Source organism: Clavelina lepadiformis, chromosome 3 (genome assembly GCF_947623445.1).
Source record: "Clavelina lepadiformis chromosome 3, kaClaLepa1.1, whole genome shotgun sequence".
Taxonomy (NCBI): domain Eukaryota; kingdom Metazoa; phylum Chordata; class Ascidiacea; order Aplousobranchia; family Clavelinidae; genus Clavelina; species Clavelina lepadiformis.
The window spans coordinates 15829915-15846389 of record NC_135242.1 but is presented as its reverse complement, the minus strand read 5'-3'; the positions used below and the strand labels follow the sequence as shown (position 1 = coordinate 15846389).

Here is a 16475-nt window from a genome sequence, read left to right as displayed (position 1 = left end):
AATTGAAAAGCCTACCAGCACACTTTATATAGGCTACTATGCTAATACAGTAGTGTACCACTTTAGGATACTTAGTACGGTATTGAATATAACGCAGTAACTATCAAAAAATTGTGTTGTTTAAGTACAGATTTATAGGGTAAGCCTATAGTTGCATTGGTTTAATTTGAATGAATGTTTGCGCTATCCTACAGTTTAGGTGATCGGTTATAGACAAAATAGCATTTCATAACTTAGCCTAGATGTCAAGCTAAAAAGAAAATACGCCTGAAATATTTCTTTGCCAGCGAGATATAGACGTTTTTAGCAATAATTACTGGAAATCAGTTTAATCTCTTTCTACCCCCATTAACAACATCGAAAAGACGGTTATTTTTTCACAAACGTGAAAAATGTTGCTACCTCTATCTTTTAATCACAATAACTAACTAAATCGTATAAAATATCAGTCGATTAGAACAGATAATTCTACGTCTTTCAGCAAGTAATTCACGACTGATCAGTTTTTGATCGCAAATGCGCGCCCACGCCACATGGTACATCCGGGACACTGCGCATGACACAAAGAAATTTGCTACCTCCCTTGCGCCATTCGCCGGTTAGTGGAATCAAAGCGGCGACTTGATTTTTACAATTTTAGCAAGTTCATAATAAAGTCGAAGCAACCTTCGTTAACGCTTTCCCAGAAAAACTTCTTCACTTCTTCTTCTCCGGGCTCGTTTTCCATTAAGTTGGGTAACCAGTGCGGATTCCATAATTCCTTGTTTCACTCTGTCAATCGCGTCTTCTTCTCCCAATCCTATTATTGCCATGTCTTCCTTTATATGATACAGTATTTCCATTTTCTCTTTAGTTTCCGTTATTTCTCTTTGTATCCTCAGACTGTCTGATTGTTTCTTCCCACATGAACTTCTTCTTTTCTCAGTGATGCTTGTACCAACTATCTCGTGTCGATCTCAACCAAAGAGAATAATACAATCTCAACCGTGTTCGCAACTTTTTATCATCATCCTGACTTGAACATTTCTTCCGATGCTCTCATTAAAAACTTTGACAGTATTTCATCACGTACCTTCTTAATGCTTCATTTACATATAAGCCAAAATACTCATAAGAAATCAGTTTAAAACTTAGGTGGTCCATTTTATCCACCTTTACCCCCACATCTACAGCTTAAGCGTTTTACTAACTTCCCTCACCTGTACTCCCATTATTATAGGACTTAATTTGACTTTCTGTTCACCTGCAAGATTCTACTCTTTACGTATACCTGGACTTAACTCAATTCAACCCCATTTTCCTTGTAGCCTTACCTTTTGATTGGTTGGGTCTGATATTCCGTGAGTTGGATTTTGAAATTCCGTCGTTTGGGTCTGATGCCAACTGTGGGTTATAACAGCTGGCGCCGATGAATTGATTATTTCCACCAGCTCATATACCAGACGCGTTCAAAAAGAGTGATATTCTAAAAATAAAATATTTCACTGCTAAAAGACACATGAAAAACACTAAACTAAACTACATTTAACACAGTCAATGCAATTTCATCAATGCAACATCAGGTTTGATTTGTAAGATAACACATCGCAAATCTTACTCCAGAGTCCAGACCCAACAAACTGTTTCCAATTTTTGTTTTTACTGCAACCATGCAGGAAAAAGCTGATACACAGAATTATTTTTAAATAATAATAAACTATTTTCAGTATATTCTTTTGAATATAGTTGTGCATCTGTAGGAATACTATGGACAGTGATCGGTCAACTCAAGACGCCATATATGATTGAAGAAAGGCCTAACTTCTTTGTTTATCTTGTTATAAAGTAAAATTACTAAAAATACTATTTATCGAAAAATTTCGCATCGACTCGCTGAAATTTTGTATGTTGCTTTAGCATGCATTAGGCTATTATTTCATGAAATGACATATCTCTAACTCTCGCAATAGAACGTTAAAGTCAAGACTGCAATTTTGGGCCAAAAGTCAATTTTTACCTACAATTTAGGCTAATCTAAACATGCGACCTGCAAGTTTTTAACGCACCATTTTCTAGGGTAACCCTCGCACTGAAAAACAACACCAGCTATGCTTGCCTGTGATTGGTCTAACACACTTTTTAACCATTACCTAAGACGCTACAATATGCGGCTTCTCAAGGTTGGTTGGTCAGTCAACTAAAAAAGTTGGTCTGGGCTGAGTTAACATGGGACCACTATAGGCTGTTACACTGGGCATGAATTGACTGACCGTAAATTTATATAACAAACAACGTTGAGTCATAAATTACTCTCAATTGTAAATACTGCAAACTATAACTCAGTTCTAATAGATTTTTTGCGCTCGCTTGGTTAATCTACTGAAATTTGGATAAAGTTTTCCTGATAGATTTATATGTATTGCACACAAACGTAAATATTGCCAAAATACTGTTGTATGTTACGTTACTATTATTTAATCCATTTAAAAAACGAACTTGTGGGTGGCTTAGATACTGAAAAAGATCACAGTCGTCACAGATTTTAATGTGATAATAATTTAAATCAGATACAGAACTCATAACCGGAGCTTGATAACAAGCTTCTGGAATCGACAAGCTACATTATTGTGTCGCTTTTCCGATTAACACGAAGAAGTACATGATAAAAAACACTTTGCGCCAAAGTACTATATAAATATCAGTTGGAATATACTGCAATAAAGCATCAATCCAAAAGTATCCAGAAAGCCAAAATAACGGGAATTTATTCAAGCTCCATGTGACGCATGTTAGCTATTACTGTAGCGAGTCTCTGATTAGTCTTGCTTGAGATAATGCGAAATTCTTCAACAGCATTGCTTGGTACGTTTAAAAGATCTCGAAGTTGCACCAATTGCTTCGAAGTTGTCAAACCAAGAGAATCGATCACATTTCCCATATAGTCCAAATCAGCAACTAGCTGTCGTGCTGCGTTTGCCTCCAAAGACTTTATTTGTATTATGGCTTCTATGTAGGTGGTTTCTGTAGCTCTAACGATAGCGCCAAGCCATTGGTCTGATATATGATCAAGTTCCACTTCACTTGCCTGTGTGTCACCGGGTGTTGGAGGAAACGGTAGCTTTCCATGTCTTAAGGCAATTTCTAGGGGCCGACTTTCAGCGTCCTCGTCACCATCAGTAGAGGTTAATTGCTCCAAATGCTGTGGCAGGGTCATTAGATACTGTCCAATATGCGTGGCTCGTTCACTTGGTGAGACGCTAAACTTTGGCATCTCGCTTTGTGACACAAAAGAATCATCAGTATTTTCCATTATGAGATCAGACAAAGAAGATAGCTTTCGCTTCACTTGTGCAAAGGCAACATCAAAAGCAAGAGTTTGAGCTTGCTGGTTTAAGTCATCAAAACGCTTTTTGGAGCCAGGAAGTAGCAATGCTAAGCACTCTTGATCAGAAGATATCAAGTCAAGAAGTTGGCTATATCTTTCCGGATTTCCATGTTTCAAATAATTGTACCTTTCCCACGGCATTGATGTATCCTTCTCGACACTAATGCCGGAAAAGTGCGCTGAAACAGACGAAGCAAAGGCTTGTTGAAAATCTCCAAAGTTGACCAGAAGGCTACCACAAGTAGCAATAACCCGAATACAGTGCTGGAACACAGTCCAATCTTCATCTTCTGTTGCTTCAGAAAATTGCTGAAGGTTACAGAAAGCAAAATTGTTAAAATGACAAAGACACAAAAACAACACTTGACTAAAAAAGCCAGGTTTGTGAATTATTTCAGACAATTGTTTTGCATGACAACTAATGAACAAAAAGCTTTGTTGCTAAAATATTTAATTTTGGAAAATAGCTTGATAATAAGTTGCAGCTAACAATACAGGTATGCTTGAGACAGTGGTTCTGACCTTTTACAATACACTCCTCTTTATACCGCCCCTGACACCCTACCAGCACCCAGTTTCTTCCCTAGCTTGCTTTTGTTGCATTTTAGGCAAAGGTTAATTTTTTGTGAAAATTATAATTCATACAACAGACAATGAAATCCATTTTGGTCCAAGCCGATTTCAAATTTAATAAGCCAGAGTTTTATTAGCCAGTGCACAGAGATCAGTAACATTACGGCCAACCTGGATGGTAGAAATGGCTTGCTAGTTGAGTGATTAAAGCACTGGGCCCGTGTTTGATACCAAGTAGTGCAACCATTGTAATGTCCTTGGGCAAGGCATTAACAACGCTTACTCCTGTTCAGTAGTCTTGATGAACAGTTCCAAATTCGAGAAATACCATATTAACAAATGATGGGATTTTATAACACTTTAAATAGAAACATTCTGCCTCAAGCAAATTGGATTTAATAGACTGATGGATCTATTAATCGTGGATTTAGTAAGCGGCTTCTACTGTTTAATGTACTTTTATACAAATGTAGAAGTTATATTTAATTATACATCTTTCAAGTTTTATTTATCTCACTTTTTATTTAATGTGAGACTTATGCTGTTTATTTCTTTAGAGTATTGGTTACTAATTTATTTCACAGTTTGAGCACTTTCCACCAAGAAAAACCCAAATTGTTGCACATCCTTGTGGCGTGCAAGAGATAAAGCGATTTTATTTAATGGAAGATTTTTATGTTATATATACCCTGTTCTATTGCAGAACATTTTTGTAAAAACCATTAGCGATGACCCGATTTGAACCCAAGCCCGAATGGACTCGCCGAATATCGCCTGTGTGAAAGATTTGGGAGAAAACAACGCGAATACAATATTACTTATAAATTTATTGACTCTGCTAAGGAATGATGATCAATTTTTCTGGCTAAACTAAACAAGACTATACTTTCATGCTGAAGGCCATTCAATTACGGATTTTGTTTTTAACTTGCCATTTGATCATTCATTTTTAGCAAAACGTTACAAGAAACATTTGGTAGCATGTTAATGAAATTTTACTATTTGGTGCTGACATCAATAGATAAAATCCTGATAAAATCACCCCCCCAAGTGGGATTCCTCACATATTGAGAAACACTTGTTAAAAAATATTTCTTTGTGAATTTGAACTTACATTTTGCATATTAAGAGTAAAAACATTTCTTTAAGGTATGATTTTTTTCTGGTTTCAAAGATGTTATATTTAACGTGTGACACAAAGACCATCAAATGATGCAGGACTGTGTGTTGTGTGAAACTAAAACATTCAACTTCCAAAATGTAACCAACAGACATTGATCAATTTTGTATTGTGTCATTTATATGCAATACTAAACCTGCATCGTTTGCTTAAAACAAAGAAGAGGTTAAGTTACAGTTAGTATATAAACTCAGATGGTAGAAAACACAATTGTCACTTACAGTTTGTGCAACACCCTTTCTTATGCCACACAAAGAAGCTATCGTTCGGAGTTCACGAGCAAATCGGTTGCAATATTCAGCAAAGTATCTCTCCAAGGCTTGCATTAAGTCACATGTACCTAGGAATCCTAATCAAAAATTTAAATTACCATTAACTCTCTTTTAACGTAATTATAACAAATTTTACAAAATGCATTAACTGATCTAAGAGATAGACACCAGTTAGACTATGAAACTATTTGAAAAGTTAGATATACAGATTCTACATAGCAGAATAGCAACAAAATATATACTTACCAGTAAGTTTCTCACACCTTTCTAAGGAAACTTGGGCTCCAGAAAAAAGTTTAGCAGCGGATACTTCAAGAAGTTGTGACAAATCTATAACATCGTGGGCATCCATTGAAATATCACTTAAAGCAGTTAGCAGTGCCTCTGTTTCCATGACATGATACTGGTCCAAGTGGGGTATATACGGATGCCACATAGCATCAGACAGCTTTGCCAACATGAATTGTTCCAGTTTTGGCAACTGCCCATCTACCATCAGAGCTTTTTTCAGATTGAGTGCAAAAGAGTATGTAACAGCATGCAGCTGGGAAAGGACTGATAACTTATCATAGCTTTTGCTTTGTATTCCATTATTGATTAAATTCAGTGGACCCCATTCAACAGATAAAATAATTTCTAATAAAAGCTGGGCCACAATTGCTGGTGCATCATCTTTTCCAAACACTAAACAGCACCACTGAGCTTCAGTGTGCCAAACAGATAAAAGCAGCTCATAAAATTCATGCAGTAAAGATACTTCTGAAAGTTCAGTTGAGCGCTTTATATCACTTTCTCCAGAAATAATTTCTTGCCACTTGGAAGCAATACGCCCTCTATGGCATTTTAAGTAATAATTTCTTAATTCAATTTTTCTGCAAAACATACAAAGAATCTGATAAAATCAAAATTAAATGATCAAGTTTTTCATGAATGGATCAATAAATTAATTTCAATCAACTTTGAGTTACACATAAAACATGATTACTTTTTATTCGATAGAAATCTACCTGTCCAAAGTTTCAAATATGCTATGATATCGCTTTGCTTCTTCGGTGTTATGTTGCATGAATGATGCAACAACATTGGGGCTTACGTTGCTTTCCAAACGATTTTTCAAAGCTTCCAGGTGCATCAGCTGTGCAATACCATTCATAAATTAAATAAAATTTATCAAATTGGAATACAGAGAATAGTCATGCAGGTAACAAATTCTTGAGCAGTAAAAGCTTAATCTTTTGCAAATTAACGGCATATTTTAAGGGTTAACGTGTACAGGTTTATGGTGAGTCTGATACTTGAAGTTCAAACTCATTTACATACCTTGTCCTCATAGTCTGAGCTGTGTTTTAATACTTGAAGACTAGACTTCATGCTTCGAAGTTGTGAAGCAATCGCTTCAACATCACCAGATCTAAACAAAGCAATGCAAACTCAAACACAGTAACATACATTGATGGTTGTCACACTTTGGTCTTTCATACTTAAAGATGTCTTCAACAGCAGAGGCTAAACTGGACCAATTATCTGCTTCTTTAAGTGCTTGGCATGCTTGCTCTACACGAGTCCGAACATCATCTACTCGAACAAGTACTTGCATGGAATGAGATGTTCGTTGTTCCACACTCTTGATTTCATCTTTAACCTATGGACAACAATTATGGTGATTACTGATTACAGTACACCGTGCATATAACAGATAACCACAGACATCGGATGAAAAGTCTGGTCCGAATGGTTTCTCATGCATTTCAATGCATTTAACCTCACTTTTAACGGATTTAAAATTTTGCAAAATTGAATTTCCTGACAGACTCATAAGGCTATACAGCAGGGGTCGGGAACCTTTTTGGCGAAGGAGCCATGAAAGCCACATATTGTTAATTTTATTTCCGTTAGAGCCATATAATATTTTTCAACACTTAATGCAACTAACGTGTGCATTTTTAAGCAAAACCAACTATTTTAGACAACGGTAAATGTCTGAATTTACTCTTTAATAACATGCTAATTACTGTTAATGCGATTTCTGGTGCTGCATGGTACAGAAATTACAAAACTACAAATAACAGAAAAGTTTTATTCGTAACAATTGTGCTAAGAAATGCCAGCTTAGATTTATCTGCGAGCCAGATGCCGTCATCAAAAGAGCCATATCTGGCTCGCGAGCCATAGGTTCCCGACCTCTGCTATACAGTATTCATATTCATATTCAAATTTGTAGGTTACGGACGATTTGTAAAAAAGTTCTACCGTTTAAACGTAATTAACTCAGGAGTGGACATACCACATAGCAGCCGTTTACATAACACACAATGACTGCAGAGTATCAATCCAGCACAATGTGCTATATGTCAAATAACCTGCTGCATTTGCTGCCATAAAAACGTTGCTTCTTGCTTTAAAGTGTCCACATCTCTAAGAACTCTGGGCAAATTAGAAACTGCCTGCTGAGAAATATCTTCCAGAGATTTGTTAACTTCCTGTATATAGCGCTGCAATTTGGTAACAAGTGTAGCAGTGTAAGCTTCTCTCTGCTTTTCATCATGTTGTGCACGAAATACACCATTCACCCAATCTTTAACTTCAAAAGTGTCGTCAGAAAATTTAGAAAAATCCATATTCTAACTCTAGACTTCTAAGATTTACCAAACATAAGAACTAAAATACTTTTGTAAGCTATTCCAGCTCTGCAATTTATTATTTATAAATCATTACAGTATGCAACGTACACCTAAATCATACAGTATGAACAATTTTCGACACAAAAAAAATGAAGAAACAGCCAATAAATGAGCACTAACCAAAAAAGAACATTGAACATGAATCTTTTCGCCCAAAAGTTAAACTGTAACCCTTTAATGGTATTTAATTACCACTTTGCCCTTGTAATACCACACATTTGGCCATGGTCAGCAAAATGGCGAAACATCATCCTGCTCAATCTCCATCTTCGCCGCTTTCCACGTGGCCTTGAGGTTAAAACACAACGATTCACAACGCCCCGTTTATTGCTAGCGTATGGAAAAGTGCATATTTCTTGATCAGCCACTTGTTTTAGTTCCAGTGGCAAAAAACCATTAAATTGCAAACAACCCAGTCGCAAACGAAGTGGGCCATATAGTGTTGCCAATGCCCGCTTGCGAGCATCCCTCTGCATTACCCAGTTTTCATGCCACAGCATTGGATATGTTCTGTCAAGTTGTCCCCGTTTACCCCAGCCCTCTGGCGTAAGATGAGGTGGAACTGGAACATACGCAACAGTTTCATGGTCTGGAGGAACTGCTCCTCCCTTGGGAATTTCTGCACTGACCCTCAAATTTTTGCGTTTATGCTCAGACCTTCTAGAAGAATGTTTCATTCGTGATGGTACAAGCCCTCTGCAAACATCTGACAGCAAATTTGTCGATGCATTGAAATGTCCATTATGCAATTTGAAGAAACGTATACAATAACTCATGCTCCTATTCAGCCAATATTTATCGATATATTCTTGACTTACTCTTCTTCACCTGCAGTATAAAACAGCAAATTTTTTTATGGATTTATATTACTGTGAAGTGTGGCTATTTTCAAGACCCTTTTCAGTTACACTGTATAAAATATTATGCAGAAGAGAGGTTGTAGGTACCATGAGTGAACTTTTATAAACATTAAAGCAAATTATTGGCACTAACTTATATTTTAGACAGGTGTGGTGCCATATATAACAATCTTGTTTTCATGGTCAAGATAAAAATCTTTAAATGCAAAGGCCACTTCATATCGCATAGAACATAGTCCACTTTTTGCAATTCATCGTGGAAACAAAATGTATGCAAACCGCTGGAGCACATTACAATATTAACAAGCTCAAAGCAAATAATGAACAAAAAAATGGTGCTGTGTTAAATGCAGTGTTGCTATATTATAATGACGAGGTTTGCAAAGGCACAAAACCCAACATATAACTAAATTAGGAAAAAATGATTCAGATACAATACAACAGCAAGGCACGTAAAGACTAAAACAAAGAGCAAGCAACTGTTACAAGTGAAAAATACACCTTGAAAGATGTGGAGGGCATGGCTGCAGCCTACAAGTGGTAGGCTGCTAAGAAGACTTGGTATACTACTTACCAGTATGACAAACAAAACCACATAAATTAAGATCTAGGTAGCTCCAATTGTGTGTTATCAATGATATGTTAGTGTATGCTTTTCTGTTCTATCAGATCATTTTGTTTCATTGACAAATGTTGGTTTATTGAGGTATTTAGATAGTCAAAATTGGAAGAGTACCGTATTAGCCTATCAGTGAAAAGATCGCAATCGTGTATATACAGAACCAGTGAAAGTGAGCTGGAAGGCCCCGTTCTAGTGGAAGAGTAACTTATAACATCGTATTTTTCCATCAACCAAATCCTAAATGTATTTAGATTTTTGATAAAAATGTGGTAGCCTATTACGGTGATTGGACCCACCTATCAGTCGTTAACTACAAACAACCATAGAGGCCACCTCACACCTCAATAAATGCATAAAGCTTTGATTGCTTATACTGTATAGTGTAATACCATTGAATAGCGCAGACATTGTATTTGTGGTACCATTTAAAGCAGTAGTTGTTGTTACAATAGAAGCGAAGTATGCATTTATCAATTTAATACTCAAGAAATTCTTGAAAAATTTAGATCTAAATACGGGGCAGACCGTATTTCTTGTTTCCTGCACAACTGACCACAACCACCAACATTTCTAAATACATGTAGCCTATCCTAGTCCTATCATGCACCAGTCCTCAGGGTACGCCGCAATAAAAGTGGTGGCGATAAAGAACGTGGGAAACCCGGAATGACAACAGCACTTGCATTAAAGCACTTACCGTCCAGCGCTGGTGCAGGCAAGGTGCGGCCCCATACGGTAGAAATCGAGGAAAAAATCGGTGTTTCCTGTTTTCTTTTTTTAAACATGTCGGTTTTAAACAGTAATTTTGCACCATAAATCGGAACAAAAGTTAATGTCTCCTTTTTTCGGAGACACTGGTTTGCCCTAGTGTGCAATGCCATTTTATAAAAAAAATCTCGGACGTGCTCTTGCGATATTCTGCAGTTTGGCCCAGTTTTGATTCCTTTCATCCGCTTCCATTCCTTTCCATACAGTTCCCATCCGCTCCCATTCCTTTCATGATCCCATTTGGTTCTCAATTGCATTGTTTATTTTTCGCCATTAACAGTGCGGAGCGAAAGTTACGATGATAACCGTTGTAATTCTAGCGCTATAAAACAAATACTTACGAACAATTAACAGTTGGTCCCATTTGCTTCTGTTTGGTCCCCATTCTGTCCTATTTGATCCCATTCGATATTTAGTTCTACCCTTTGATACCAAGTGCCAGCCATACCCAGAGTTGGGCAGTCGGTACTTTGAAAGTAACGTCGGTAACGGTAACGGTACCGGTACTTGGCAAAAATTTACCGACGGTTCCGGTATTCGGTACTATTTCAAAAAAGTAGTTCGGTACTCGGTACCGGTACTTTTTGTGTAAAAGATGCTGCTGCAAAGGCAATGTTTGCCGCAATTATGTTCCCGGTAAAGGTTACTCCAGGTCAAAACATATGTGAGGTTAATCGCTTGCAATTTTACTTGATATTTCTAGAAAAAGATCAATAAATGGTAAAATTAGTATTAAGATTAATTAACATGCATTTTTGAAAACATACTTGTTAAAATTGTGAAATTATCACATGAAAAGTACCGAGTAGGCTACTGGGATCGATTGAAATTTCTTGAAAAACGTAATTCGGAACAGAGTTTCGGTACTTTTTTCAAAAGTACCGACGGTACCGAAAAAGTACCGCGATACAGTAATTACAATGGTCAACTACAATGCAACTACAAATACAACTACAATGGTCAACTCGACTTGGCTTTCGACAAAACATTGACAATTGGTAACAGACTAACAGCTAACGTGGTGACATCATTACATGGATGTAATTGCCACTTAGATTAAAAAAGGTTTCTCGCTAAAAGGGAATGCTTGGGTACCTAAAATCCATGGATATTATATTATTGCATTTACGCGTGCAATGTAGTTAAAATTTGCTTACAGTTGGCTCCGGTTATCTGTCTTCCACAGGAGTCTTTAACCTTTAACTAAACTCAGACATATGCGGCCACGTCAGTCGACCACATTCGCAATAAAGTTAAAAATCCGAGGCAAACACAATAAACATTGAGGTAACCAACAGTGTTTAGGGCCATTGGTAGATCAAGGGAGGCTGACTGGGATGCAGCCAAGGGCCATTTAGGAGCCTCATAGTTGAATCGTTGAAAACCAAGTACTTTTAACAACAGAAATCGCTTCTAAAAAATACGCTATAGTGGTTGCAAGGAGATGCATTTGTCTGGACAATGATGTTTCCGAAAAAAATCGTGGTTTTGCTATTACTGTAAACGCGTTGTCTTTGGCTCAAATATATTCTGTTTATCTTGAAAACTGGTTACTTGACTAGAAATAAGATCAACGTTTGTCAAACATTGAGTTGTTTTTTAATTCATGGTGAGAAAATTCAGATGTTAGCATAATTGATACATAGGCCTATAATACAGCTACAACGAACATGCAGTGTTATTAACCACGGCGAAAACATTCTTCTATGTCCAACTTGTTGCTATTAAAATAAAAATCGTAGCTACATTTTTCACAACAATTAGGGTAGCAGACTGCATCTGGATATGCAGGACATATGGCTGATTTGCAAGGATTCGCAAAGCACTTAACATTTGAAGCACCAGGTGGACAAACTGCTTGGCAATGCGTATGCTCCATAGAAGAACTCCATTGGTTATTGAGAAGGCAGTGGACACTGTGGACTCCATAAACTTCTTGACCAGGTGGGCAGGTTATTTTGCACGTAGAGCCAACATCAAACTTTTCGCTTCATTCGTAACTGTATGGGACAGTTGTACCATCCTCGACGAACGGAGGGCAAGCTGACAAAAAGAAAAACTGCTGAAAGTTTTATTTACATAAGTTTTATAAATTACTTGTAATTATTCTGTACACTATTTAGTCACTAAACCGAATAAGCCGTATTTTGTATAAGCTTACCATCCACCATAGCCTATACCATAAAATCATATTTTTGTATTTCAGGAAACTAAGGAGAAATTATGACAACAAGTTAAGCGGATAAATATAAAACTTACTTCCGTAGCAGTCTGTTCGAGTCAGTTCTGTACCATCGTCAGTGTAAAACGTAGCGAAACAACCTCCACAGTAACTCTCAATACATTTAGCTTGGGGATAACGGGGGCAACTTGCAAATTGGCAGGGCGGAGCAAAACAGAACACAAGAGGTTTATCAAGGGGGCAACCTGTCCATAACAGAAAAACGCAGCGCGTTTTAGTTTGACCATACAAAATAATACAAGTTACATTTCTAGCATAATATATCATTGTTAGTATTCAGCATACAGAGCGTGTAGCGAAACAGAAAATTATTCTAAAAATTACCATATGGGCCCAGTGACAAAGGTTTCATGCAACTTGTTCCACATCCATTTGGACAACACATGAGTCCGTCAGAGCATTGGCCGCAAAATCCGCAAGTTCCATATCCTGTAGGTTTTGGACATCTTCGGTTCACACTTCCTGTAATCGTATTTTGATATCGTTTAAAGGTTATGTCTTAAACGAATATTCATTGTATTACTCTTTTCGAGCAGCACACATTTAAAGGATTTTATCAAAATTGATACTCACCTGAAGGAAAAGAAGAAGTGACTACAAACGCAACAGCTAATAAAGTTACACAAAGCATTGATTTCATCTTGAGGCTGAAGTTGACAGCAGAATATGTCTAGACTCTAGAGCAGGCATGCACAACTCAAAACAGTACACGGGCCGTTTTACGGAAAAAATATTTTTCGCGGGCCGCGTGCTAACGTTGTTGTAACTAACGTGTAGCCTACTTTATATAATGTGACCGATTAACCGTCGAATAAGAGATATCGTTGAGAAGATGGTTACTGTCAAGAGACGGTTGCCTCTCGCACTACAGTATCTAGTTTTTAACGCTTATCGGCGGTAAAGCATCGGATTCGTTGATTGTGTAACTGTAACCGTGGAGAAAAGTTTATTACTGTTTTGTTCTATTTATCTCTCATAAGTGCTTGTAACTATGTTTCGACGGTTTTGTAGTGGCTTGGGAGCCACATCCGATACCAATATATCATTCGTGGGAAAGTATTCGCCAGTTGTTTATTGAAATGTTGTTTGTTGATGAAACTGCAATTGTCGCTTAATATTTGGAAACTTTCCCTAAATAACTTTATGTGAAAACGCCGTTTAGTACGTTACCAGGCGATTTCATAACAACCCTGGTTGTAACTGAATGTAATTCCCATGGCAAACGCTTTGTGTTCATCGTTCGCGCGTTTTGAAATGTTCGTGTATATTGTGTTGAATATTTCCGTTTACATCGCTCCGCTTTATAAACTCGTGCTGATACGCGAGTACCCGCGCAGACAGAGAGATATCGAATCGTACGAACGTATTACGTCAGTCGTGTTAAAATGTAATTCGTTAGACTTGTTTTAATTGGTGAATGCTAAGTTTGTGCTTGTGTCATATTAATCGGAACCTGTACAGTTCCTACAATAAAGGATTGTTTTCTGATAAACTGTATCTGTTAATCGTAATAGCTTTCGGCTAGTAACAGTAGTAACACGTTAAGGTTAGAGATTTCTAACCGCACGCAACCACGGAGTCAGATCATTAATTCGGCAGGTAAATTAAGTCCGAATAGTATAACCAAGCAGTGCCTCCGCAGTTTTATAACAAAAGTAACCCCTCGACGGTGACAAACAATAACAAATCCAACAATTTTCCTGCAGCAGCAATTTCCGTTGATATTTCGTAGCTAACTCTGGTAGCGGTAACATTTACCGGACGCTTAAAAAAATTTCGTTCCGAGCAAAGATTCCCAAGTAAACTGTCTGCTTTAAGGATCCTTTCAGTAGCATCTAATTCAGCAAGGTTCGGGTGATTCGATTCAAAATGGCGTCTCAGATTATACTCCTTTGGAACTGCAACCACATTTCGGCAAACAAGACACAGTATTTTCGAGTTTGTTACTGTAAATAAGTATTTACTTGTCCATTCTCGGTTAAAGATTCTGCCCTCATTTTCAATCTTCCTTCTCTTGTTTTCAGTCATAACGCGATTACGGGGTACTGTAATCGCTTACGATTTCGATTACGCTTACGATTGCGATTACGGGGTACTGTATTTCACAAATTGCTGACAACTCAACCAACAGTAAAATTCTGATGTACACTAACACTTACGGTACCAGACACTACGTTTTGAAAATATTCATCCGCGCACGTGCTCTCTCGCTTTGTGCAGAAACAAGCAACAAAGGTTGGATAGTTCTTGTAAAATTTTTCAGCAAAAATGAGCGAAATCACGGAATATCTTACGGGCCGCATGAAAAGGTTTCGCGGGCCGTATGTTGTGCATGCCTGCTCTAGAGTATGCAGAATATATAATTATACAGAATTAATAATATTCCTCTATCAACTAGGTTTTTATGGGTGGTTTCGGCATTCTTTCAATCACAATCACTATATATACCGGCCAAAGTTGGAATCTTTCGTATGTGCTAAAAGAAAGTTTTCGTTCAAAAAAACTATTTTGAATTTATTTTCAATGAATAATATCACACTTTCTGGAAAGTAGCCGCGAGATTAGTCACCATCATTAAACAAGAATCGCGTGACATAAATGTTCTATTGTACATTAACTTAACCACAACTGAAGTTCATTTCGTTAACTTAATTTAAGAAATTCACGATATTATGGAGTAGACTAAAGACATGAAAACAAAATGGGAATTTTCGAAATTCTTGCTCATACCAGGTAGTAGTAGGCTATGCTAGGAGGTGGATCATAATCACGTGCTGTCATATATCACATAATCATTATTCATTACTATTGAATACGTAAGCAAGTAATCGGGCAGAAATATTTTAAATATGGATTTAACAAAGCTCTTGAATCTGTTGCCAAAAACGCTTCATGCCTAAGCGTACCAAATGTGAGCGGCGATTTGCGGAAACAATATTTACACGATTCACTTCGTCGTTATATTATATTCATCCTTGTATACTTACCCTCGTACAACATATTTCTCCTATTGACGTCATTTAATACCGGAATAAATACATATTTTGCTGGTTCAGCTGGAATGATCAAGGGTTACCTACTCGGTTTAAGGGTAAATTTTGAAACGAAAATAACGGGAAATTACAATAACTTTTAAAAGTTTCCTGACCAAAATAGTACGAACGGTTTTTGTGATGATTAAAGGTTATACTTTAATCAATTTTATAACGTAAAACAGAACGAAACAAATCTGTTAGGCAAATATTTTGCTGGATTTTCTAAAATTTCAAATGTTTCTCCTGCGTAATACTCCCAAAATAGAGAACTAAAAAGTTGAAAAAAAGTCTACTTACTTGTGCTTTCACAAACTCATATTTTAGATCGATGACTACTTAATTAAGTAATTTAAAATATTCTCTTTTCTTCGATATTCCTTCGATATTATGCACACCCAATCGATTCCACCGTTTGTGGAAACAAACAATCCCATCGTGGGATTTGAATCGGGATCAAACGTTAACTAACATGGAAACGTCTTAATCATTCACCCATGAGCTGTGCACCAGCTTCTGATAGAACAAGTTTCATATAGACCAATACAATCTCTTAAAAAGCGATTAATACGAAACATATCAAACTATTAAAAAAAGCGATAGTATCTTGTCGAAGTCGTACAGGCTTATCAAATATTGGCGGTAAGTTTGAAGATGGCGGAAAAGTGTTTATTTTGTACACTGCATGAGAAACAACATTTTCATTTCCATTGTAAGTGTAAAATCACGGAAGAATCTTTCGCAGATACATCAAAAATATGCAGCACTGAACAAAACAAAAGTCAATTTCATCCCACCTTACGGCTCAAAGAAGTTAGCCGGCTGTCCGTCCTCAGGCAATGTCATATCATGAGTTAATTTCCTCTGTTGGAGCAATGGTT

At 37.0% G+C, this 16475-nt stretch overlaps 2 protein-coding genes across 5 annotated transcripts; both read right to left on the bottom strand.

Moving 5' to 3' along the window:
• Positions 1-2415: 2415 nt before the first annotated feature.
• Positions 2416-8252, bottom strand: LOC143449359 (conserved oligomeric Golgi complex subunit 7-like). Its single transcript, XM_076949524.1, has 7 exons — positions 7750-8252; positions 6871-7031; positions 6710-6800; positions 6397-6524; positions 5636-6261; positions 5339-5466; positions 2416-3673 (listed from the first exon to the last, which is right to left on the bottom strand). Exons 1-7 carry the CDS (start codon positions 8005-8007, stop codon positions 2744-2746), a joined length of 2322 nt encoding a protein of 773 aa, XP_076805639.1. The 5' UTR covers positions 8008-8252; the 3' UTR covers positions 2416-2743.
• A 3628-nt stretch (positions 8253-11880) lies between these two features.
• Positions 11881-16409, bottom strand: LOC143449410 (uncharacterized). 4 transcript variants are annotated; one of them, XM_076949603.1, is made up of 5 exons: positions 16392-16409; positions 13136-13239; positions 12887-13024; positions 12580-12747; positions 11881-12363 (listed from the first exon to the last, which is right to left on the bottom strand). In XM_076949603.1, exons 2-5 carry the CDS (start codon positions 13200-13202, stop codon positions 12311-12313), a joined length of 426 nt encoding a protein of 141 aa, XP_076805718.1. In that variant the 5' UTR covers positions 13203-13239; positions 16392-16409; the 3' UTR covers positions 11881-12310. The 4 variants fall into 4 exon arrangements, with proteins under 4 accessions (XP_076805718.1, XP_076805717.1, XP_076805716.1 ...); XM_076949602.1 differs by lacking the exon at positions 16392-16409 and adding an exon at positions 15895-15984; XM_076949601.1 differs by lacking the exon at positions 16392-16409 and adding an exon at positions 14910-14923 and having other exon boundaries at positions 13136-13245.
• Positions 16410-16475: the final 66 nt, after the last annotated feature.